General features: G+C 41.2%; 1 protein-coding gene across 1 annotated transcript in view; it reads left to right on the top strand.

Moving 5' to 3' along the window:
• LOC117547211 (rho guanine nucleotide exchange factor 18-like) overlaps window positions 1-22487 on the top strand; it is a gene marked incomplete in the record, with an annotated part of 70433 nt that extends 47946 nt beyond the window's left edge. The window contains 3 exon segments of the mRNA XM_034217783.1: window positions 8312-8666; window positions 14985-15119; window positions 18024-22487. Of these exon segments, the coding sequence (XP_034073674.1) occupies window positions 8312-8666; window positions 14985-15119; window positions 18024-18301 (768 nt within the window).
• Between the last annotated feature and the right edge of the window lie 5021 nt (window positions 22488-27508).

Raw genomic sequence — 27508 nt, 5'->3', positions numbered from 1 at the left:
TTTGTGTTTGTTTGTTACACGGACTGCAAGATAAGACATGAAGCAGGACCCTATCAGCACCCCATTAAATCTACCCATAATAGTTTTAGACCAGCTTAGTGGTGTGTTTTGTACACACAGATGTATGGGTTGCAATGCTATACCGTTGGCTGTACTATGGGAATTTCTTGGCATGTTGTTATGGGAGAAGTGGTTTGTCCCCCCTCCTCTGTGTCAAACACATCAAACACTCTTTTCATCAGCTGTGACCTCAGGATCGTTTCCAGGCAGCCTGATATCAACAGACATTTAATCACCACCACCCGACATTAAGGCTCATCAGCAAACCCGTAGAGCTATGATTAGACTTCCATAAAAAATGAAAAATGAAAAGGCATGCCTTCTTGTTTATGTTTCGGAACATATGTGAGAGTTTGCACAAGAGCGCTGCTTGTTGCGGCACGTCCTGACTTCAGAGGAACTTCCCTTTCATGTGTTATCTCATGTGATCACACTTGGATAAGGACTTGGCATTGGACTCTTTTAATGGCTCGGAGCCTCGAGGTTGCTCAACAGTCGACTGAATGGAAAGTCATAAAGCGTGTTCATGGAGTTGGGACAGTTAACATTAGATAGACCTGCTCAAAGCAGCAAGAATCCATGGAAAAACATTGGTTTTCAAAAAGGAAACATAAAGTGTAGAACTTGCTTCTAGGCCAAAGGTTCAATCCAAGGCATTTTGTGGAAGTCTTTTACGAGAAATGGTTTTAAAGGGGCCCTATATTATGCCAACTTTCAGGTGTATATCAGTATGTAGTGTCTCTACTTTAAAGAGTCCTCTCCTGCTGATGTTCAGGTGTATATCAGTATGTAGTGTCTCTACTTTAAAGAGTCCTCTCCTGCTGGTGTTCAGGTGTATATCAGTATGTAGTGTCTCTACTTTAAAGAGTCCTCTCCTGCTGATGTTCAGGTGTATATCAGTATGTAGTGTCTCTACTTTAAAGAGTCATCTCCTGCTGATGTTCAGGTGTATATCAGTATGTAGTGTCTCTACTTTAAAGAGTCCTCTCCTGCTGATGTTCAGGTGTATATCAGTATGTAGTGTCTCTACTTTAAAGAGTCCTCTCCTGCTGATGTTCAGGTGTATATCAGTATGTAGTGTCTCTACTTTAAAGAGTCCTCTCCCGCTGATGTTCAGGTGTATATCAGTATGTAGTGTCTCTACTTTAAAGAGTCCTCTCCTGCTGATGTTCAGGTTCATATCAGTATGTAGTGTCTCTACTTTAAAGAGTCCTCTCCTGCTGATGTTCAGGTGTATATCAGTATGTAGTGTCTCTACTTTAAAGAGTCCTCTCCTGCTGATGTTCAGGTGTATATCAGTATGTAGTGTCTCTACTTTAAAGAGTCCTCTCCTGCTGATGTTCAGGTGTATATCAGTATGTAGTGTCTCTACTTTAAAGAGTCCTCTCCTGCTGATGTTCAGGTTCATATCAGTATGTAGTGTCTCTACTTTAAAGAGTCCTCTCCTGCTGATGTTCAGGTGTATATCAGTATGTAGTGTCTCTACTTTAAAGAGTCCTCTCCTGCTGATGTTCAGGTGTATATCAGTATGTAGTGTCTCTACTTTAAAGAGTCCTCTCCTGCTGATGTTCAGGTGTATATCAGTATGTAGTGTCTCTACTGTCTCCATGCTTTAATGTTCAAAAAGCTCTTTGTTTTTCTCATACTGCCTGTGCTGCAGCACCTCTTTTCACCCTCTGTCTGAAACCAGAGCCCAGTCTGCTCTGATTGGTTAGCTGGCCGGCTCTGTTGTGATTGGTCAACCATTTATAGATGTCCCACCCCTTAGCCTTTCACATACAATGTGTTGGAGCGCGAGCCAATCGAATCGCAGGTATTTAAGCCTTTGCAGACCATTTAAAGGTGGGGTAGGTAAGTTTGAGAAACCGGCTCGAGATACACTTTTTGTTATATTCCATGGAATGCTCTTAACATCCCGATAGCAATTAATACATTAAGTGCTTTGACAAAAAATCCATTAAAAAAGTCATCTGTGGAAGCCGTGGCGCTGTAAAAAGCACGACCAATCATCCCGGCTAAAATAACTGGATGGCCTACCTGCCTGTCAGCCTTCCATCTGGGCACAAACTCATCTCGTGCCCTCATTGGTCATGTGTGCGTTCGTGTGTGTTGGAGGAGGAACTCTGTGAGGAAGTGGCAGATTTTCTCCGGTTGTGTATTTTCAAATTCTAGCGCACTCGAGCCGGTTTCTCAAACTTACCTACCCCACCTTTAATATGCACAAAAACCTAAAGGGAAAAGCACGATAGGGCTTCTTTATTGAATAACTATTGTAGTAACTTGAGCCGCTTCGGGCAAACCACTCAATTTAAGGACTGCCCCTTTCTCTGGCTTTTCCCTTGAGGTAAAAACAGTCAAAGTGGATTGCTACCTGGTGTCGGTAACTACATCAATTTGAGAGAGAACATTGCTAAAAACATGGGAAGGTCTGCAAAGCTCAAGAGAAACATTAAAGGGTCAGTCGTAAAACGTTGACCTGTATCTGTCCTTCGCACTGAGTTATCTCTTCCCCTGTCCTCAGGCTGATTTATGACGCTGTCGTGGATTGTGTTCATGTGGTCTGAAAATGGAAAACCCATTGAACTCTTTACACATCGACACCTTAACCATGTAGGGTGCGATATTGGAAAGAAACATTGCGATTTTCCGCTTTTTTTTAAACTATTCTCAAGCTACTTATAGATTTTACCTGTAAGAGAAAGTTGCATGAACAAAATGTGCGATTTTCTGCTTCATGTTTGTTTCCTGTTACCGATTATTTTTAAATAATGGTGAATGAAAAGAATGATTTTCATTGATGAATCTGCACATTATCGATCAATGGTTTGGTCTACAGCACATCAACAAAGATTCCCATTACAGTTTCAAACCAAGGTCTTGTCATCAAATGTCCGACTTGAGCTGGAATCAGAAAATCTTTGTAGTTCTTGATTCATTGACTGCTTTATTAGGTGAGTCCTGCAGCTCAATGTGATGTCTCGGGACGATTGCTCCTCATCAAACCCAATCAGCATTTACTCAGCTGATCATAACATTTCTAAACTATGATTTACTGGGACACAATTTGACGTTAGATTAGTCTCTAAATGGATGTATTTTACGAAGCAGGGTTGTAGGTAGTTGGCCGTAAGCAGTCAGTTGTTTGTGACTTTGAAACCAAACCCTTTCCAAACACCACAGACACACAATAACACAAACTAATGCAGGCGGCGGTAGACCAGCACCTCCTGTGTTCTGCACGCTAAATTACTGTTTGTGACTCAATGGAGTCTGGTGGCTTTGGTGCGACCGTAGGTAACAGCCATATTTTAGGAGGCTGAAATAAGATTGGCTGTACATTGCTTAGCATCTACTGCTGTCTGTTTCTCCATGCTGTGGGTGTGCCAACTACTGTAGGTAATACATTGATAAGTATCTTATAAAACCCCACTTTAAAACATCCAAACTATCCTGTTAAGGCTAATGTTTGCTAATCTCATTAAGTCTCCACAGATCTGAGCTGCAAATACTAACAATATCTCACACATGGTACTATTTCACATCATATTGTGTATTATAGTCGGATTCAACGCAGGATAACGGTTTCAGCCGAGTAGAATATTTCTGCCGTGCTAAAAGTACCTCTGCCGTTTCCTTTTGGCTTAGATTTAAGTGTAAAAGATTAGCTTTCATTTCCGTTTGCAGCCTAAGAAGGCATTGTTACAATAGCATCAACTCCTTCCCACAGACTGTTTACAAGGCAACACATTGTGCAGTGTATACATGGATGAAATGGGAGAATCCAGGCTGTTTTTTCAGATGAGAGAAACCTGGCTGTATAATTAGCCGCTCGGAGCCTGTCATTAACAGCAGCCTCTGGACGGCAGCCAGTGCTAATTGTTTATGTGCTGTCAGTACGAGCTCGTTGTGCTCTTTCCGCACAGTTTACTGCCCTGGAAACTCTCCGTTTGCTCCGCTTGGAGCCGCTCACCTTGTCTGGGAACAATGCAACATCTGTGTGCCAGGATGAGTGAGTGCTGAGGGAGGGAAAAGTGATGGAGGGGAGGAAAGAAGGGGGAGACTTTCCCACTGCAGGGCCCCCTCTCTGCCTCAGGTCCCACTGCTGTTACAACTGGAAGAAGCTAGTCTACACACACACACACACACACACACACACACACAGTTAGATGAGCGTGCCCTTCATGCCTGGTGAAACACTGTCATCCTGCGATCCCGCTCAACAGGAAGTGTTCTGCATCATCAATCAGGTAGCATGTGGGCTGCATACCAACAGGAAGAGCAGCACACTGATGTCAGACTTTTAAATGAATCAACACTGGTGGTAAAACTTTTGTTAGATTGCTTTACTCACTGATGATTTCTTTATTTTGGTGATATACGAAATTGTGGCGATTTTGTCTGGTTTTAGGTCAAGTGTGTCATTAACTCTGTGGCTTTAGTTTGTTTGTAATTACATATTAAGTGGTTTTAAGATTCTTTTTTTGTCATTTCTTGTTGTGCTTTTTCTATTTTTTAAACATTTATTTAAATTATTGGTAAGAATTTAAAGTCAAAATCTAAAATAACAACTTATATATATTAATAGTTACAACATGATAGCAGCGTTTCTGATAGGGCCGTGGGTCCACATCGGACGCAAATCTGGATCAGCTCCGTTGTTCCCCGAGAGAGGAAAAGAGAGAGGGTTTTATTTTCTGACGCTGCGTGAGTTCCCCGACGCACCGGGACACGTATTTATGTATAAAAGACATAAAAAAGTGCATTTTGCATGATAGGTCCCCTTTAAATTGTGAAGTTAAAGTCCAGTTAACCAAATGAATGAAATACAATAAAATCAGCATTAAAAGTAGTAAAATGCGCACATTGTACAAAAATAACAGCAATAAATAGGTTAAATGTGATAAATATCCTTCCGCAGCACGTTGACTCACCAGTGTTTCCCATACATTGATTTTATTTGTGGCGGGCCGCCACAATTAAATATCGTCCGCCACAAATGGATACATTTCATAATGGATTTTTTTGGGGGTCTGGATAGTGAGGTGGGCTGATTATCGGAAGGTTGCGAGTTTAAATCCTGCCTGGAACACCACTTGCCTTTGAGTAAGGCACTTAGCCCTCGGTTACTCCAGGGAGAATGTCCCTGTGATTGGTCATTGTAAGTCGCTTTGGAATAAGGCGTCTGCTAAATGCCTAAATATTTCTGGGAGAATAAACCCCACAGATCCTCAACTCCGGTGTGTCTCTCATTAACACACAGAGCAACAAGAACGTTGTCTACAGTAGCCATGAACTTGCATATATTATCTTATTTGAGGGGGGGTGGATGTGTGGACCACCCGAATAGGTTAAGGGGCCTTTGGCTTTTCTTGCCGGGGGGTGCGGTGCAGTGCCCCCACAAATAGAATCAAGTTCTGTGGGAAACACTGCACACTTGTCAAAGGGCTTAAACGTGTCGTCGAAACACAGTGAAATATGCTTATTATAGTTCACATAATGCATTACAACATGTGGGATTACTAACACAACATGATACACACACACACACACACACACACACACACAGTCTGTTGTTGCAGAAATCCTGGTCAGCCTTATTGAATGCAGATTTAAAGATAATGCTGACTCATCTTTCCTTCTGTTGAGTAATTAGCCAGACAATGCAGTCAGTGTCTTTTATCCCTGATGTCATGGGAGACATGCTCGTGTTCCTCTTCCCGTCCAACAGCCTTTTCTGCTTTGTTAGACACGTGTGTGTGTGTGTGTGTGTGTGTGTGTGTGTGTGTGTGTGTGTGTGTGTGTGTGTGTGTGTGTGTGTGTGTGTGTGTGTGTGTGTGTGTGTGTGTGTGTGTGTGTGTGTGTGTGTGTGTGTGTGTGTGTGTGTGTGTGTGTGTGTGTGTGTGTGTGTGTGTGTGTGTGTGTGTGTGTGTGTGTGTACACATTGTCTTTGAATCTCTTGGAGCACTTCAAACGCCTGTTACCAAAGTGTGTGCTCAGCAGAAACATGGCATGTGTTTCTGATTCCCTCTGCAGCCTGTAAATACTCTGCTCCTCCTGTGTGTGTGTGTGTGTGTGTGTGTGTGTGTGTGTGTGTGTGTGTGTGTGTGTGTGAACTATATTCTCATACATAGCCAACAGCACAGGCTGCCTACACACAAACGAGTCAAGTATATTGGCAATTTAAGGTACTTGTACTTTACATATTTTCTTTCTATACAACTTTATACTTCTACTACATTTTGGAAGGCAATCTTAAGCTTTTTACTATACTGATCATACAGCTTTAGTTCCTAGTTAATGTATACATTAATTGACATATAAGTATAGGTTAAGACATCCTGAAGCAGTATACACACAGCTCTACCTTTATCAGCTGGGATGTACACATGTAATACTTTGGTGCTTTTACTTGTACGATGTTCAGTGCATGACTTAACTTGTAACATAGTATATTTTACAATTTAGTATTTCTACTTTCATCGGAGTACTTCTTCCGCCTCTGCACACACACTCAAAATGCAAACTTGATGTTTCAGACCACAGATATGTATGATTACAGTGCAGAGTTGGGAAGCCGTCCTTCTTTGAACCACAAATGCTGATTTCAAAGTCTTATATGATGATGTTTGCAACATTGTACTCAGGAGGACGCAGCTACAACTACACAAGATTAAAAAAAGACATTGAAGTTGCTTAAAACGTATTGGCACACATGCAGCATGAGTATACGATACATAGAGGGCTCAACGAAGGTCAACATTAGCAAGAGAATACACATAACTGAAAACCCACTCAGTCAAAGTGAGACAAACTTAATAACTACAATAATGAATAAATACAATTATTAATACTAAAGACCAAAAGAAGGGGGGGGGGGGGGCATCACTATATAAAAGCTTAGTTGAACAAGTTTTCAGCCGGTAGAAAACAATTATACTGAGTTTTCCTCTCTGAAAGTTCTTGGTTAAGAGCTGAGTGGAAAAAGCTGCCTCCACAATTTTATTTTCAAGATTCAAAATTCAAGATTCAAAGGTTTTATTGTCACATGCAAAAAGCTACAGTGTAGAAATGGCAATGCAATTCTTCTGACCTGAGCTCCTCCAACAATGCAACATATATAATAAAATACAAAGTAAACAAACACTGAATTAAAGCGGGGAAAAAAGGCAGAGTTGGAGAGGAGCAAACGACACGGCAGACATCATCACCGGCGCCATCTTTACAGTAGCCCCTTTCAACACAAGACAATTCAAAGTGCTTTACAAAAATTAAAGCCATTCAGAAAACGGCATTTAAAAACAGTCATTAAAAAGCAAAGATAATAAAATAAACATTAAAAGACAAAATTCATGAATAAAAGTTACAGTGCCGTTTAAGATGTGAATAGTTCAATTAAAAGCAGCGGCAAAAAGAAAAGTCTTCAGTCTGGATTTAAAAGTAGTCAAAGTTGCAGCGGACCTGCAGGTTTCTGGGAGTTTGTTCCAGATGTTTGGAGCATAACAACTGAACGCTGCTTCACAGTTCTAATCAACATTTATTATAGCCCCAAATCACAAGAAATGCCTCAAAGATCTGTACAAAGCAAAGACAAACACAAACATCATAGCATAACAATTAAAAAAACATTGTACAACATTATACCTCAACATTAATATTGCCACGGGATAAAAGCAAGTGATTCAAGTGACGGTAACGATGAGCCGAAACTAGGTGATGGAAGCTAGTTTACAGTAGGGCTGTACCGGAATATCCTAATGTTCGTTCGTTGGAGTGCTATTCGGGTTTCAATTTCGTTATTCGGATATTCTGTTTTCGCAGAGCACAGCTGCCAACATTTTTTAATTTATTGAAATCTCCAATATCAACGTAAGAGCTTGTGCCTCTTCGGGGGGTGCTAATATGAAGATATTACTTTTCTCCGTTAATCTCCGTCACGTTGTTTCCATAGCAACAACAACTTCCTGTCAACAGCGCTAACTCTCCTTCAAAATAAAAGCATGTCCATACAAAATAGGAAGCCAAGCCAAATTACACTTAAGACATATACAACTGCAACAAAAGTAACAAACACAATATCCCCCCCCCCCAAAGAGATGGGTTTTGAGTTTGCTTTTAAAGGAGTCTGACTCTGGGGACAGAAAGCAGACCCGTCCCAGAAGACCTGAGAGATCTGGGTGGTTCATCATTTAGCAGCAGGTCAGAAATGTACCTTCAGTCCCCTCTCAGCCATTAACCTCTCCTCCTCCTGCAGGTGGCCCCTCTGTCAGGCAGTCTGAACGGAGACCTCCTCATGTCCTCCGGCCTCACCACCTCCTCCCTCAGCGTCCTGGACCAGCCGATCCCCCAGAAGCCCCTGGTGCGGGGCAGCCTGTCTGTGGCGCCGGCAGACTACGCAGAGCGGCCCGAGGTGATGCTGCGGAGGGAGGCCAGCGCGTCCGCCCTGCCTCTGAAGACCGAGGTGCCGCTCCACCTGTTCAGCACCACCAACCAGCAGCACAAACTGCTGGGGGTGCAGCAGCAGATCCCCACCAAGCTGGCCGCCTTCAGCAGCGGCAAGGGGAAGGGAGGGAAGATCGGGAAGGCCTCGCATCGCACTGACAGCAGCGGTAAGGAACTCACATAATGCTGGTTGTTTGGGTCACACACATGTGGTTTAGGAGGTAGACTTTCAAGTTTCAAGGCTTGTATTGTCATGTGTGCATTAGGGCTGTACCCGAATATTCGTTCTTTGGAGTACTATTCGGGTTTCAATTTCGTTATTCGGATATTCGTTTTTTTTTTTCAAATTGAACTTATTGAACGTAAGAGCTTGTGCCTCTTCGGGGGGTGCTAACACTTAACCATAAACGTTATTGTTTACTTTTCCGTCTTTATATGTAGATATGATTTTTTCTCCGTTAATCTCCGTCACGTTGTTTCCATAGCAACAACAACTTCTTGTCAACTAGGGATGCCAGAAACTGACCTTGATCAAATTCGAAAATCGGACAGCCCTGGCGAATATTAATCGATTATTCGCCGCAGCCCCCCGGCTATGTGACGGAGGGGGGGGGGGGGGTTGGTCGGTGTGTAGCAGTCTGCGCAGCCTGTGCTGTTGGCTTCCTCCAAGTTTACAGTAAAACAAACTGGTGGTGTGACCAATGGCCATTTACAATTATTAATACTATTACTATTATTAGCATTAGTCTATATTTTGGTTGAAACTAAGCCAGGAAAAAAAAGAAAAACATAAATAATAATAAAAAAATATATAAATCAAATTTTAAAAATAATTTTCGATTATGGAGACTGTAACGAATATTCGAATAATCGCTAGCATCCCTACTGTCAACTGCGCTAACTCTCCTTCAAAATAAAAGCATGACCATACAAAATAGGAAGCCAAGCCAAATTACACTTAAGACATATACAACTGCAACGAAAGTAACAAACACAATGCGATATCCTTTTCAATTTCAATTTCAAGCACCAGTGTGCATAGCTACAGTGTAGTTATGACATTACATCACACGTTACTTGTTGGACGCTTTTATCCAAAGCGACTTATATACTCAATACTGTGGGAAATCCCCACAGGAGCAGTTTGGGGTGAAGTGTCTCAGGGACACAACGACATGCTGACTGCAGTGGGGTTTGAACCTGTGACCCCCTGGACCCAACACCTACGGACAACCCACTGCGCCACACGCCTCCCTATGACAATGAACATCTTAGGTCACAGGCTCTTCCAACAGTGCAACACAATAACACAGATAAACTAGTACAAGTAAATAAAATAGAATAGAAACAGAATATGATAGAAACTGTTAGAAATTAAAATCAATGTTTTATGGCATAATGTACCTTAAACATACCGTCAGTTTAAATGCTATTTTATTCTGGAAAAAACCGGAAGTTCTCAATACCAAGCTTTTATTCTGAAAATCCTTCATGACGACATCCGCGACTACCGTCCATTAGTATCATTAAAGTGGCTATTGACGCCGTTAACATATAAAGTTATGAAAGAGATAAGGAGGAGAAAAGGCATGTGGAAGTAAGCAATGAATGTAAAATGTCGAAATCCTCTGTTTAACGCGATATCGGACACAGACGAACGAGGGGGGAAGTCCCCTACGTCACTACAGCTCACAGAGAGGAGGAGCGAACAGCCAGCAAGCGGGAAGGACGAAGGCTTGTGAGCTCTCTTCTGCACGGCCACGACTGGGAGAGGAAGCTGCAGCCTTTCTCTCCTGACTGAACAATATCCTGCTTGTAACATTATTACCGGGCCATATTTTTAATTAAAGTACAATTTGAACCTTCTCAGAGACCATTTAGTCTCCTTTTTAAGCTTCTCTCCTTTTTAAGCTTCTCTCCTGGACGCGAGAAAAACGAACATAGTTAACAAAACTGTGCAGAATAGTCTATATACAGTCATTTGAATATTGATATATGTGAGTTGCAAACAGATGAATGTTCTTTCAGAAGTTCAGGTGTGTAACATTCTTATGGCCTGTGGGATGAAACTGTCCCACCAAACATGGGAGACATGCTCTTGTTCCTCTGCCCGTCTGACAGCCTTTTCTGTTTTGTGAGACACTCCTTTATGTGCGCCCACTGTGATAGAGTAGTCGCCCATCAATCAGAAGTCTGGCAGTTTGATTCCCAGCGCCTGCAGTCAACATGTCGATGTGTCGTTAGGAAAGATTCTCAAACCCAAATTGTTCCCCATAGCAAGGCCAAAGGTGTGAGAATCTGTGTGAATGTTAGCTTCCTTGAGCAGATGGCCCCTTTGTATGGTAGCTTCTGTATGAATGTGTGTAAATGGGTGAATGCTGTCTTGTCTATGTAAAAGCGCTTTGAGGTGACTTTCATAAAGTAAAAACTAGGGCTGTCAAACGATTACAATTTTTAATCAGATTAATCACAGCTTAAAAATGAATTAATCAGATTAATCACCATTCGAACTATGTCCAAAATATGCCATTTATTTATGTATATTGTTGTGGGAATGGAAAGATAAATGAAAGAAGGCGGATATATCCATTTAACATACAGTATGTATTAGGGCTGTGCAATTAATCGTATTTTAATCGCGATTACGATTATGGCTTGCGACGATTATGAAAACAGCATAATTGACAAAATACGATTATTTAGCTGGGTGCGCTTTCGCCCCTCCCTAAAAGCCCACTCGGCCACGTGGGAGTGACGTGTTGTGAGTGTTCAGCGCGAGCGAAGATGTCAGAACAAGAGCAGCAACTCGTTACAAAGAAGGGTAAAACTATTTCCACTATTTGCAAGTACTTTGGCTTTCAGGAGTCTGACGTGGAGCAAAAGAAAGTACAGTGCAGGATTTGTTACCAGGTTGTGTTTGCACCACACGCTAACACAACCAATCTCTTTAATCACCTGAAATACAACCACAAAGTGCAATACGACCGGGCAGTAATACAACAAAAAGCAGATGCCCGCTCGACTTCATCCACCACATCATCACAGTCATCGATTCAGGACGCATTGTACAGAGCAACGGCCTACGCGACGAGCTCGCAGAGACACAGAGATCTTACAGGTGCCATTACATTTCACATCGCTAAAGATATGTGCCCAGTTAGCACTGTTAGCAACCAGGGCTTTAAGCAACTTGTCAACGCGTTGGACAAGCGTTACGCGATGCCGTCTCGGTATTATTTCAGCAGGTCTGCGCTGCCTGCGCTATGTGACAAATGCCGTGGGGAAGTTGAGAGAGATGTGGCTTCAGCTGGCTACTTTGCCACCACAACGGACCTATGGTCTAGCCCAGGGGTGCCCAACCAGTCGATCGCAAGATGTGTCTAAAAATAGAACAACAATATTCTGTTTTATGTCCTGTAACATAATCTTCCTGTGCCAGAATAATGCACTTGAACGCATCAAAGCTTTGTGATTGGCCGGCGTCACCCCATGTGTCGGGGCGTGGCTGAGGGTCTTCAGTACAGGTGGCAATATTGTCCCCTGCCTGCGCTCATCTCTGAAACCAGACCATGTAAACAGGCTGGTGTTTCTTGCAAACAATCTTTAAGAGATTACACGAGCAGCCCTACCAGCATTTGCCATGGTGGCCTAACATTTTTATTTGGTCTTAAATTGTAGTTCAACATTTATTTCCTGTTACTTCTGGACCATGACGGTTGGCCAGCCTTCAACGTTTAACTGAGTGGAATAATGAATATGTTTTACCAACACGTTGGCTATATGTTAAGGAGTTTTCAGTAGGTTGTGACCGTGCACTGCAACATATTGGATTTAATTTATTTTGGTCTAATTTATTTTTATTTATCATATTAATAATATATGTTTAGTATGGTTTTGGAAGTGTGCGACAACATATTTGTTGATCTTGTTTATTGGTAAAATATTATTTATTTAAAGTTCAATAAATGGTCAATGAATAATCGTCAAAATAATCGTGATATGAATTATTGACCCAAATAATCGTGATTATGATTTTTGCCATAATCGCACAGCCCTAGTATCTATGTTTATTATAACATTTTTCTGCGTGTTAAAATGAAAGACAGCCCACACACCTATCAATCATCAAACCGTGGGGTCTTAATTCATTACGTGTTGATTTCTATCAACGGGGGAGTACTTCAGGAAAGTCGACAGAGGGGGGGGGGGTACGCAAATGTGCTTTGTGACACAAGTGACGGTACGCATTTCAGATTACGCACATAACCTGCGTACCAGTTATGTGTACCCCTGTACTACAGCAAAAGTATTCTCCGTCGGGACTTCCTGCAACAACACCACGCCGTTATCTTGATTCTGATTGGCCAGAAGACATTATCAAAGATGTTCTATTGAGAAGACGATCACTACGTGACAAAAGTTTTCAAAACCATTTCTGGTCTTCGGTATTTCCAGACAAGTGGCTACTGAAATCAATCTTACTAACTGCTGTCTGTGCAATTTACTCCGCGAGTTGGCAGACTTTATTTTGCTTACTTTAACATCATTTTTCATGGTGGGGCTAAGCCATTTCTTGGTATGGGTGTAGCCTACCCCAGCCATACCCTGCCGCTGCCACTGGTGGCACCGCGTATGGGGCGGGCCATTCTGCACATGCGTTAAATATTTTAACGCAATTAATTCAAAAAATTAATTACCGCCGTTAACGCGATAATTTTGACAGCATTAGTAAAAACACAATGTGAAAGGGTCAAAGTTCTAATAGGAGAAGACGGTTAGCCAGTTAAGTCCCATGCGGGGGCACGTGGCATTAGTTCTGTGCCAACGCACTTAGCACAGAACTTATGGCTAAATACCCTTATTACTTATCGGATCTGCACAACAAGATATCGATTAGTGAGCTGAGATTCCACAGATTCCAGACATATAAGTATCATCACCGAGCGATCAGAACTCGCGGCGAAATGACAACAACAACAACAATTAGCTTTACGGAGCCAAAACGTCTCACCGTTGCTGTTGTTCTGATCAAAAGTTGTGTTCAATGGCATTAAAACGATAAAGACGCTGCTGAAGGTTAATCCATAGGTTAATCCAATGTGTCTGTCACTTTGAAATGATTCCTGATAATCCATCTTCATATTTATGTCAATAACGGAGATTTCATATTAGCTGCTACCAGAGTGAATGACAGCTTCCGGTATTGGGCAATCTGGCTACGCATCACTCATTCACCAACGGGTAATGTTTAGATTTTTTTTTTTACTGTGTTCAATCTGAATTTACTTTAAAAAAATTCTATATTGATTCTGACTTTTCTACATCCAACTCACAGCTTTATCATTGCTTTGAGAAAAAAGATTATTAATTTACCCCTTTTAGAAGTGAAGTTATAGTCATTTGTTCTGGGAATGTCATTTTCGAGCCTGAGACCTGAAAAACAGGCTCAACTGGTTAACAGTCAAACTGGACAATGCCGTGGTATCGTCGAGTATTTTAAGTATTCTTCTTGAAACTGAACCAGGAAGGAAAGGGAAAGGAAATGTGATTTTGAAAAGTGTATGCGTATATAGATGCATAAGCGTCTAACAAGTAACATGTAATGTAACATAAGGATAAAGCATAAAGTCATAATAGCCCTAAATCTGATGGAAAATGTACGCTTGAGAACCACCTTAAAGTGCCCTTAGACTAGCTAGCTCAGAAATACAGAAATGAAAACACACATTTAAAAATGGTTGAGTTTGTTGTCACATTAATAAACGCTGAATCACATAATTTACTAAATGGACATCCTGCTCTACAGTATTACCATTTTCCTCACCATGAAAATGCTTTTTGAGGTTTTAAATAAAACGAGAAGTCCTTTTTGCAACCAGTGGCCCTGCTGGCCTTTATAAAGATCTACTAGTTGAATATAATACATGTCTTCACTTGTACATGCATCAACGGCAATCTTGTGACTGATATTTTAATGGGAACACAAATCATCCTGTAATGTCTTGTAAAATTGAGAATGAATAGTTTGTAAATCTTCCTCTTCACAAATGAAACAAAGGAAGAGTGTGTTCTGTTACACTTGTGCTCACAGTGCGTCGGTCGCCAACTCAAACTAACAATTATCATAAAAGTACACGGTTGTAAAATATATTTACGGGCGCTGCGTTGAGGTCCCCCCCCCCTCTGTTACTCATGCAGGTGATATATAGCAGTGCGGCATTTTCTGTATTAAAATGGATTTCTCTCGCTCGCTCTTCATCGATACAGAGCCATCTGTGCCGACACGAGTCTGACCCGACCCCCCCCCCACGGTTTAAAGTGGCTCATTAGAATCACATTAGCTGTCTAAATTGGGTCAGCCCTCTGATTTATCAAATAGTGTCCGGAGAGAAGCTGGGTTTCTCCGGTTTACCAATGTAATCTAATTCTACAATTAAATCACCTTCTGTCTGCCTCTCTTGTTCCCCCTCTCCCCCCCCCCCCAGCCTCAGTGGATATGAAGCAGATGCTCCCCCTGAAGCTGTCCGCCCGAGACGACAATGCCCTGAAGGCCAAGCGCTCCGTCAGCCCCAACCAGCAGTCTGCCCCCCCGCTGCCTCCTACCCTGCATCACCACTCAGGTAACCTTTTTAAAGGACACCTATCATGCAAAATGCACTTTTTGATGTCTTTCATAGATACATATGTGTCCCCGGTGTGTCAGGGAAGACATGTTATGAGTTTAAGTCTGTTGCCACAATTACAAAAACTGAGTCATTAATCACTGTCCACAGATTTCCAAGCATTAAAAATCCACATGAATTCTAACTTAACATTGGAAACGCCTTAGACAAGCTAACGGGATTAGCATCGTCATTATATTGAAACTCCACATGTACTTAAAAACAGTTTAAATAACTATTACAGATAAGCATTTATTTCAAATATTGCCAATTATATACAGACATGTGTGCCTTAATGTTCGGCAGAGAAACGTGACACTGTGCCAATTCTCTTCGAGGGCCAGCACACACTTCCTCCTCTGCTCCGACAGGACAAACCTGAACACACTCACCTGTCGTCTGTGTTTGCCTGCTGCATTATTAATCTTGGTTCTCACAGAGACACACACACACACACACACACACACACACACACACACACACTCCACCTGGACAGACCGGACTCCTCTCGCTGTGTTCATGCCCAGCCTCACCCTGTGTAAACACCTATCAGTTTCACATGTGATGATGAATGGCAGGCTGTTCTGCTGACACACACATTTTGACACTCTAATCCTGAAGCCCTGACGATTACCTCCGACACAGAGACTCTGGCAGGATTTCAGGTGATAGATTTCAGTTAGGCTGGGTAAACCCGGCTGTATTAAACAGGTATAAGGCACTAATCCACCAGCTGTTTTTATTCTATTTTGAGAGTAATCCCTTGTTCTGTAAAAACTGCCGTTGCATCAATTGCAGTTTTCTTGGTTAATTCCGATTTTCTTTTTTTCTAAGAACTGTTAATGACGGCATAGATGAGAGTAACACATTTCCACTCCATTTCCGGGCAAAAAGTACGGCTCCGCCCACTTTTGGGGGAAAACAAAGCTGTCATTTTGAATGGCGGTCAATACAAATACAAGTTTTTGCCAATCCGAATCAGAAATGGAAGAAAACTGTGTATTTGTGGATCTTCAAAGGGCCCGATTATGATGGCCAGACAGGCAAACAATTACATTAAGTCATTGGAAATCCAAGATCGGGCTCGATATATGGTTAAATATAGCAGTAGGCGATCGATGTCCACAGATGAGAGTAACATCTACGCCACTTTACGGCCCCGCCCACTTTTGGGGGAAACCAACGCTTTCATTTGAACGGCGATCGAGCCTGAAGCCACAGAGCTCTTCTTTTACTGTCCTGAGGAAGTTCAGAAACACTGAACTCTGGATTTGTTTTAATGTTTGAGGAGCAATAAACGACACAGCAGCTTTTTGGCATGATAACACAATTATTTTCTGCCTCGCTCATGAGAGCTGGCGAAAATTACAGCCTCATCTACTGATTTTCATTTAACCATATATCGAGCCCGATCGTCGATTTCAAATGATTTGCCTGTCTGGCCATCGTAATCGGGCGCTTTGAAGATCAGAAAATCCACGGTTTTCTTACATTTCTGATCGGATTGGCAAAAACTTCAGAATTTCTATTGACCGCCGTTCAAATGACAGCGTTATTTTCCCCCAAAAGTGGGCGGGGCCGTAATTTTTGCCCGGAAGTGACGTAGGTGTTACTCATCTATACACAAACATGGAAAACAGAATTATATTTGAATAGATAAAATAACATTGACTATTAAATGACTGAAATCACTGAAGTGACACTGACCTTAATCTCAATTCTCAAAAGCAGTTGCCACACACACACACACACACACACACACACACACACACACACACACACACACACACACACACACACACACACACACACACACACACACACACACACACACACACACACACACACACACCTATATAGCAACACATCTAATGGATGTAACTTGTCTCTACATGAGGCTGTGACGTTATAGAGCCGGTTGTCATTTGTAATATAAAATGTGTCTTGCAGGATAGCCATTATTCAACACACCAACTGTTAAATGGTGTTTATAGTGCATATGTGACAGATTCAGTGTGAAAAGAGAGCATCCGATCGAACGCAAGGTGGCGCACTTTTCCACGCTCGCTTGCTAGAACATCACGGTGTTACTGTTGGATAAGTTAGTCCGGTAAAAACAACTAAATACATATTCTATTAATCTCACAGCATTAAGTAGTGAAATAGGATCAAGCTCAGGATACATATATCCCCTAATTGCAGATGCTGTTTTAACCCATCATTTACTCCCATATGTCGAAAACGTTAAACAGCAGTAGGTACCCTGACCCATTGACCCTGTCTGAGCTGTAAACTGTAGTCAAATATTACATAACATCCTTACTTTCGCTACTAGGAAACATATATTACTACAGAGGACTCGAGTCGAGGTATATTTGTTTTGGTTCTTGGTATCTTACACATTTTCTACATACATTAAAGTCTTAACTTGAATTTTCATGGGGCTGATCTATTGGCTATTATTGTCAAATATACCTCCTGAACTCCATTCGTGTTATCTGTCTCTCTGTCTATAATCGTCATGTATAGAGCGCCACAGTGACGAGTCCTAAAACCCGGAAGTGAGTTAGCATTTTACCACTTCCTGTTCCCTCGTCTCTGAGCCAATGGGATCTCTCCATAGGGTTTAGGAGAATAGCTGGAAATAAGGTCTGTGGTTGAAACACATTGAAGAGACGGATCGCGTTTTTGTCGAAGGAACCGGAAGGAGTTTACTTCCGGGTTTTAGGACGCGTCACTGCGGCGCTCTATAAGTTCTGGTATTACTGAGTTTGTACAAATTAAGAAAAATCAAGGATTGTCTCCCAAAAGTCATTTGTTCTGCATCTCTTCTAATGTCCCTCTCTTGAATGTCTCTTACAGATCCTCTCAGTCCTCCAGACAGCGGACCAGACTCCTCCATCAGCCCCCCCCACCCTCCCAATGTCCAGAAGCCCCCCCTGCCTCCCAGCATGCAACACTCCCAGTCTCCCAGCATGCCCCCCCACTCCCAGAGCACAGGCTGCCTCCAGCCGCCGGTCCTCAGCCCAAACGCCCAGGTCCAGGTGAACGTTCACGGGCTCTCACACAGCCACAGCATGCCCCCCCCCTACAAGATGGCCCCCGAGGACCTCAACAAGGAGGACGTCATCTTCTTCTAGAGTCCACTCTGCTGAAAAACCACAAAATCAAAAGAGAAAACAATCGTGTGTCCCAAGGAGCGATAATGTGATTAACGGTACGTTTAGTCTCGTGCAAACGGAGAGCAATTAAGACTTTTTATTGAAGACTCTTTTAACACTGCGCTTTGTTTTGAAATGCCACTGCTCGTCTTATTTAATTTGTAGTTTAATTTCTTAACTAAAGAAGAAGTAAATGGAGGAAAACAAAGGCTTCTTGTGAGAAAATGTTTTAATGAAGTTAATCAGATCCAAAGACATTAGCAGCAGGAGCTGAGGGGCGTTGACTGAAAGGAACGATGTGATGGAACAACTGTTTTAAGGTTTGGTAGTGAAGCATGAAGAGTGAGACGAGCTTCAACCCTCTGCTGCTCCAGGACCTCAAGAAACACTTCCTGCTCCACGGTTCATTTGCACACTGTACATACTCCATTCCTGACTAATGAATGACATGTATGGATTTAATGTGAAATGTTTGGGCGTCCAAATTGTGAAGATTAATTTCAATTTGTAGTTATTGTTAAAAAAGCTTAATCATGCTTATAACGGAAGGCTGATCTAGTGTTGCCACTGGTTGTGAAAAAGACGTTTTTTTTAAGGCTGTTAATAATCTTCAGTTCGATTCAGTTTTTTAACGAACTCAGGGACGCCTTTATTATGTCGGTGCAGATTGATTATGTGCAGCAAAATGGAGAGTTTAATGTTCAACGCAAAGACAAGCTTTTCTTGAATTTCTTAGACGAAGCTCTTCTGAAAAAAATAGGTTTTATTATGTAGTTCTTATCCCTGCATTAATAATGTCTCTAAACAACATTTTACAAGTACATACACTGAACAAACAAGTTTCTCCCACTATGGCTTTGAGCTTTAACAGCATGTTAGCTCATTGGTCAAAGAGAACATGTCTTAATACAGAAAATTAGGAAATACAAATCTGTAAATGTAGTAATTTGAATACATTTTTAAAGGTACATTTTGAGCTGCTATTGGTCCCATAGACATCCAGGGAATTAACTGCACTGTGAAGACATTAAAAAAGGCCTCGCTGAGTTCGGTGTATTTCACAAAATAAACTCCTATTAGTCCCATCTGTCTGGAAGCAGTTTACTGTACAATCCATGACATTTCATGTTTTAAGAATGAAATTAACAGAAAATTCTGTGTGACAGACAAAAAAATGTAGAAATTCACTGATAATATAAAGAAAACACATCAACGAACATAAAGTTATGATTTTGCACAATCCAGTGGGATAAATGTGTTCTTCCCCTCAGAGAACAGACACGTTAAGACAGATTTGTCGGACAAATGAGCACGGTGTTATCCATCAGTCTGCGTTAAGTGGCTTCATAATAATGCACATCTTCCTCTTTACCCACGAGTGCACAAACACACAATTGGTCCGATTTTTAAAGTGAATAAATTATGTCCTAAAGTCAGGAAAAGTAATGTTTCTGGAAGCTGGACTTGTTGCTGCATGACACGGTACATTTGTCAGGATGAGGGCCGGTGTTTTTGTTTCTTTTCATTTCAAGATGTCTGTGTTTTATTGATTCCTGATGACGTTTCATTTGCCAGGTTTTAAATCTCCACGCCTGATAGAAAAGCCAAACTATGACCAGGTCTTTATCTCTATTTCAGAAGGAATATGCAATGCCCATCGTCATAGTCGACAGATTCATGTGTTTTGAAACCTGTCAGAAAAAGTCCCTGAAGCTGTGATTGCTCGCTGGAGTGTTTCTGTATATTTTGTACATTGTTGTACATAGTGTTTGTGATATGTTGTGCGCCGCCTGCCCTCTTACACTCTCTTATGTTTTGACATTTGACATGTATTAAGATGTCAGCCAAAAGTCTGTTTGTGCACATCTGTATACACACTTCACTACCGTCTGTCCGGCTTGGTGACACTCAGTTGAATGAAAACACAATCAGTCGTTGCTGTTGTTCTGATGAGCTGAACATGAAGGTATTTAATGTGTTGATGTCGTAGCATTAAGGCAGAGTCCGTCGTCTTTGTCCTGCGAGTTTTAAAACATAATGTAGCATCCTAGACACAAAACCATGCGCTTGTTTCAGTCGGTTAAACCAAAGACACACTCGGCTGTTTGAAGGATGAGATATGTAAAAATATCCTCCAGGGAGTTTCCATAGCAAGTGTGTTTACAGCGCATTGTAGTCCTGCTCATGTCCGGATTTAGGTCTAATTATTGGGTTTATATATTTGTTTTTACGTCCTCACGTACAGATCACAAACATCTCTTCATTCGTGAGTTTGTCATGAAGAAACACAAGATTTAAAGCGGTGCTTTTGCATGAATCTTTGAGGTGAAACTCAGTTTAAATAAACCACTCTGTTAGTTAACTGAATTTCCTAGAGCATACAACACAAACTATACATCATAAGTGATGTTGAGTTGTCCCAGTATGGCGCCAGGCCCAACTATCGCATCTGATTTTCAGGATATGAGCTCCTCTGATACAGCTGTGGAAGATATTGTATTCATTGTACACCAGGGGTGTCAAACTCAAGGCCCGGGGGCCAAATCCGGCCGTGACTTCATTTTCTGTGGCCCCACAACAGCTCTGAAAGAATATGTTTGTTATACGGTTACATGCCGATTTACAGAAGCGTTGCCCGTAAACTACATGTCCCACAATGCATCTCAAATTTGACGTTTTTTCTTCAAAAATATGCCTTTTATCTTAGAATTTGCCTTTTTCTCAGAATTTGACTTATTTTTCAAAATGTCACCTTTTTTTGTGACTTTTTTCCAGAATTTGGCTTTTCTTTTTAAAACATTTTGTGACATCCTCACTGAAGAGACTTGCTATTATTTTCCATAGACTTCTGCTTTCAGATGTAGTTAATTATGAAGTTATTACCCTCTCCGATAATAATAATACAATGCAGAGGCAATAACATTATTTTATATATATTAAATATTTATATATGTATTTTTATATAGTCTTAAAGTTACAACCGGCCCTTTGAGTGCAACCATCATGCTAATGTGGCCGTGATGAAATTGAGTTTGACACCACCTTGTTAACCCAACAATGTAATATCAATGTGCTTGTGAACATACTTGCTGGTTCTCAGTCATAAAAGAACGTACAAATCTTTCCAGACTTCAACAACACAACGTCCACTTTCTAGCTTTTAATTCCAGGAGTTCTCCACCATGTCACACTTTCTTCATCAGCGTAGTGAAGCCAATTCTTAACTTAAAGGCTAGCACGTACAAGAAGTCTGTTGTAAATCATTGCAGCTGCAGATAAGTTGCAAGCAAAATATTTTTTTTTTATCAAACGACTATTTCCAATGATACAAATGACCTTTCATGCTTGACTTTTCCAAGATATTCCAATGTCGGTCCATTTATCGTGTGTTTTAGGTGTGTTTAATCCTGAATGAAGGATATAGGCAGCAGGAAAATTGGTGTAAGAGCCCTTTAGTTCTGCTCCAGGTACGAGACTGTTAGTAAACCTCAACACGAGGTGGTGCTGCCTTTTTAAAGCCGATCAACTTGAGTCTTAAATGTTCTTTTGCTGAAGCTGTTTTAAAGCTTGGAAGCCAGTCAGTCACATCACTGTGTGTGTGTGTGTGTGTGTGTGGTGTGTGTGTGTGTGTGTGGTGTGTGTGTGTGTTGTGTGTGTGTGTGTGTGTGTGTGTGTGTGTGTGTGTGTGTGTGTGTGTGTGTGTGTGTGTGTGTGTGTGTGTGTGTGTGTGTGTGTGTGTGTGTGTGTGTGTGTGTGTGGGTGTGTGTGTGTGTGTGTGTGTGTGTGTGTGGTGTGTGTGTGTGTGTGTGTGTCACCAAAAACACAGCAGAAACATTTCCAAATGACTTGTTTCCAGTTATGTATACGCACATATTGGACCTGTAATGTGTAAATAATCATGAACATATTTTATTTCCTCTGCCAATTTTACACCCGTCACTTTGGATAGTAGCGTACTTGAAGGGGAAAATGAATGTTTATTGTTATTATTATTGTCTGTGAACTTTTATTTACCAAGATTTGTCTAATGACGTTTGTAGCACACAGCAAAACTGATTTTTAAACTGTTTTATTTGATTCACTGTGAGACGTTAGAGCGACCTGTGGACACAAACTGCTGCCTTAGAGAGAGTTTAGTCATATTAAAAAAAAAAGTCTTGAAATTCATTTTTTGTCTTTGTAGTTTTTTGGGGGTTTTCCTTTTCCTCAATGTTGTATGATATAGGTTTGTGTGCATGTAAATGGTCTGCAAAGGCTAACCCCCCCCCCCCCTGCCTGAAACACCTCCATTGGACTCCTTTGTTTATTTCCTGAACATAGTAACATCACTACATAACACTCGCTCCACTATTGGCTTACGCTCCAACACATTGTAGTGATCTCTAAGCGGTTGACCAATCACAACAGAGCTGGCCAGCTAACCAATCAGAGCAGACTGGGCTCTGGTTTCAGACAGAGGGTGAAAAGAGGTGCTGCAGCACAAGCAGTATGAAAAAAATAAAGAGCTTTTTGAACATTAAAGCATGGAGACATGTCTCAGTAGAGACACTACATGCTAAAACTGAAAATAAGCACAATAGGGCACCTTTAAATCACATTGTTTGGTTTGCTGCATATTTGTATCATTACTATTTAGGCAATAATGATTCCCGTCCAAGTAAATTTGTATTTACAAGGATTTATTCTCAGCCGCATGTAACATATAATTCAGCCTCATTATTCAGATTTCTATTCACTGCTTGTCAAAAAGTCCTCCTGACCACCCAATTAGCCAGCAGCCATTCCTCAGAGTAGGAGGTGCCGGAACAGAGCTGACGACCCTGTGTTTAGACGCCCTAATAACAGGCTATTCCCAGACAAAGCTCTATTTTCAGGTGCTGCGGTTGAGGCTGTTTAATCCCTCTGTAGCCCGTCCTGTCTGTCCCTGCGTTGTTGTCATTCTGGCTGGGAAGACGCTACAGTAGTGGCCAGTTTTTATTGTCTGCTGTCATTAGTGGCTTTCCTCTGTCTCCTCTCAACAATTATTTTTCCAGGCTGCTTCCCCCGTGGAAAGCAAGCTGCATTTTACTCCCCTCTTTGTTTCTGTCTCGTTCCTCTGCCCATTTCATGTCTCCCTGTCTCTTCTCGTCTCATCCAATGTCTTAAAATCCTCCTCAGCTCAACCGCCTCCCAGGCATGTTTATGTAATAGGAAGTCGGGAGTCTTGGCTGTTGTGTCGGAGGCACTTTTTACCGCAAAGTTCAAACAAATGGATGCTCCGCGGAGACAGGCGTGCAGACGAACCTCCCCGCGGCCTCATAAAACGCTGAGACAAATCTCAGTTTGATAGACTCTGTGTCAGCAGTTGGTTTTGTGTTTTTTTCGCTCTCCGGATCTCACAGTTTCTCCGCACTTTGAGCATGTAGGTTGGAATGAGCCGTAAAGATGTTAAAAGATTTCAGCCTAGCTCTGAGCAAAACCACTGTTCAAATTCAGGGATATCAAACCTCATTGGCTTGTGATCCCTGGAAGTTAAGCAGTGTCTTTACCAGTTACATCTGTGTCATTGTGAGGTTTTTTTTGGTCTTATTTCAGTATTTTTTTCCTCTAAAAAAAGGCCTCATTTTATCCTTGGCTATAGAGGAAAAGTCAGAAGACCAAGAAAGTTGATATGATTCATCTACTGGAAACCGTGAATGTCCATACGATTTAAATAGCTTTACATCCAGCTTGTTCAGGCGTAACAAAGATGTGGAACTAAACATTAGGGAAACTGTGTGTATTACACATTACAACATACAGTGTTGAAGATAACTTGGATAGCTAGCGTAAGCTTATGTTAGAGCTAAAACTAAATGTATAAGCTACTAATTTTTAACCTACTTGTTATCATAAATGAAAAAAAGCCCTTTTATTAACAAGTAAATTCACATAACTAAATAAAGCACTTTCTACCATCCAATCTTGAAGCAAAAATAATGCTAAACTTGTGCTAACGGTGACTAGCCTCAGCTTTCGACTCGGCGTTAGTTAATCACAAAAAAAGGACAATTATATCGTAATATTATACATATGATTGTATTTAAATAATCCAATGCCTCTTAGATAATGTTCCATATAGTGGCCATCTCCCCACACTTCATTTTAAATGTAATTAATTTGCCGCATAAGAGACAATAACAAAGTTAAAATAAATTTGACGGAGCATTTTTCCATCCAATCTTGTATAGATATCCTGATAGTGTCATTATCTTAGATTCTATTGGACACAGTAATAGTGTAGATCAGTGGCGGTTCTAGACCAATTTGACTGGGGGGGCCACTGGGGGGGCAGTTATTTTCTGAGGGGGCACAATAAATGCAGGACGAAAAAGAGAACTAGACGGTATGAAGTAATTGCGCATAAGAAAACAATGCAATACAGTTATTGGTATTTGTTTCAGTACACTTATTTATTTCAGATAGATCTTATAGTTATTACTGTTAGCTTCAGTTTAAGTTATAGTACAATTTTTGCACTAACACCATATCATATTTATATAAAAATGAAGGCAATGAACAGTTACATCTCTACTTTACATCTACAATTACACAGATACAATAGTTTAACTCACCTTCACTTATCGTGGTAGTCTCTCGAAACGTATAGGTTTCAATCAGTCTTTCTTGGATGCAACAGCCTCTGATGATCCGAGATGAAAAGTGTTTGTTTTTCGCCGCTTCAGCCGGACAGTGAAAGTGAGTGCACCGCTCTAATGGGTCCGACTAGAATGACGAATAACGTTAGTTCCGCCTATTCCGTCATTCAATAAATCGTGTAATAAATCATACATTTTTCATTTTTTTCACTTTTCATTTTTAGGGGGGCCACAGGGGGCTAGAGCCGCCCCTGGTGTAGATAGTACAATCTGATTATGTGACAACTCTAAGGGAAATATCTTTAAAAAGACTTGAAGAAATGTGTTCCTTTTCTGCTTTGCTGTCCTGTTAATCATTTGCAACCCTTCAGTTCTCCAAGTTGGGAACTTTAACCTACATCAGCAGAGATGTTGAACCCGATTGCATCCTCCTCAACCTTGCTTCTTGCTGTTTTTGCATGTAATGTTAAGAAGGAATGTAGCCTACTTTATGGCTGCTTATCCAAGTATTGTTTCATCCCTCCTGGATGACACAAAGCTCCTCTTGTTGAAAAGACACAAAGCGGACTTTATCTGTCGTCTTTGCCAACACCCAAGGTGATTACAGGTAGATAAGCAGCAGGGAAACATGTCTCTCTGCCAAGGCGGCTTCAAACTCGTCTTACATAACGTCCTTGGCAGGAAATATTCTATAGAGGTGTTTGTCTAAGATAAGCTTTGCATTTTTAAGGTTGCTGTTATCAATGAGCAGTAAAGGTCTGAGACACTAGATATTTCTCATGGGGTGTAAAGTGTGAAATGTAAACTTCATGCTGTCTGCTCCATAGGTTTGCTTCGGATGAATGAAATCATTGTTCGTCCATCTTGCTTCAACAAAGGAAGCCCCTGTGAAGAGGCCCCGCAGAGAAAGGTTATGCCAGGTAGAAATCAGATCAGGTGGAGGCTATTGTTCTGCCAGAAGAGACGCCTCAGGTGAATTGAAAGAGGGAGATGGATTATAAAGGAAGTGTGCTTCTCTGCTGACTCGCTCTTTGTGCTCACAGTATTTGCATGTTGCAGTCAGCTGTGTCCCAGTGACTCTCTGGTCAATCCAGTTTTATTCCCATGTGCTGATTTCACTGCACCAGGAAGCCATGAATGCCACCATTGTGATGGATCGGCCTGTTCCAGAGAAGAGTAAACACATTAGATTCTTATGAAGCCCTTTCGGGTTTCATGACGACAAATCATTTAATCACTAAACAAAGTTTGGTCAAGGATTAGAGGAATATTATGAGAACTAAATGTATTTGCGTTCTTGCCAAGAGTAGACAAGACGATTAATACCAATCAATCTGTTGAAGCTTAAGATACGAAGCTAAGAAGCAATAGGCTTACAGACTTAGTCTTTGTGTCTGTTTTACCATTGAACATGTTTAAATCAAAGAGTTATTTATTTAAAAGCAGCAAGTTAGCTGTGACCGTTTGAGCTAAGATGCAAAAGACTAGCTCAAACAGCAAACCTGAATACCTGAATTTCCCCAGGGATAAATAAAGGTCCATCTTATCTTGAACTCACAGCTAAGCTAAACACCAACTATAAACTATAGCTGGTTAGGTAGCCTAGCTAGCTAGCTAAAGTTAAAGCTAAAACCAGTTTTATGATCTAGTCATTTCAAACCTGCTATCTTAAATAGAAAACAACTATTTTAATTAACAAACAAATTCACATTACTAAATAAAGCAGAGTAGCTTAGCAGAATAGCAGCAACTGCCCTCTCTGCTTCTGACTTGGCATTAGAAGAGTTCATAAGGCCTATTTGGTGTTGTTGAGATACTAAAATCACATATTTAAATGTATTAATGTATTAATGTATGTAAACCGGCTCGAGATCGCTAGAATTTGAAAATACACGACCGGAGAAAATCTGCCACTTCCTTACAGAGCCCCTCCTCCAACACACACGAACGCGCACATGACCAATGAGGGCACGAGATAAGTTTGTGCACAGATGGAAGGCTGACAGGCAGGTAGGCCATCCAGTTACTTTAGCCGGGCCGGCTCAGATGATTGGTCGTGCTTTTTACAGTATTACGGCTTCCACAGATGACTTTTTGTTATGTATTTGTCAATGCACTTAAGATATTCATTGCTATCGGGAAGTTCCATGATCAAAACTGCCAAAAAGAATTTCATCAATGTTAAAACTGAGGAAAAAACTGAACTTTGGAAATTACTCAATAACCAGCTTGGCTGCAGTAAAAAACTCAAAACGAGATTTTCGAACTTAAACATAAAGACAGATAACAGGCTCATCACAGACAAACTGGATGTGGCCAAGTACTTGAACATTTCTTTCACAAACATAGCCACAACTCTTATAAATAAATTACCCTCCCACTCAGGGCTTTTTGGAGTAGATCACATCATGACCTACTACAAAAACCTAGGGGTACGCAAAGATGATTTCAGTCTAGCAAGGGTATCAAAAGCAGAGGTACTCATTAAACTGAGCGCCCTCCAACCTAACAAGGCCACTGGCCACAACAATATCCCCTCCAAATTCCTCAGAGACTCAGCAACCGCCAT

The sequence above is a fragment of the Gymnodraco acuticeps genome, unplaced genomic scaffold (genome assembly GCF_902827175.1).
Source record: "Gymnodraco acuticeps unplaced genomic scaffold, fGymAcu1.1, whole genome shotgun sequence".
In the NCBI taxonomy this organism is placed as follows: domain Eukaryota; kingdom Metazoa; phylum Chordata; class Actinopteri; order Perciformes; family Bathydraconidae; genus Gymnodraco; species Gymnodraco acuticeps.
The sequence above is the reverse complement of the archived record's forward strand: the minus strand, read 5'-3'. Positions and strand labels throughout refer to the sequence as shown.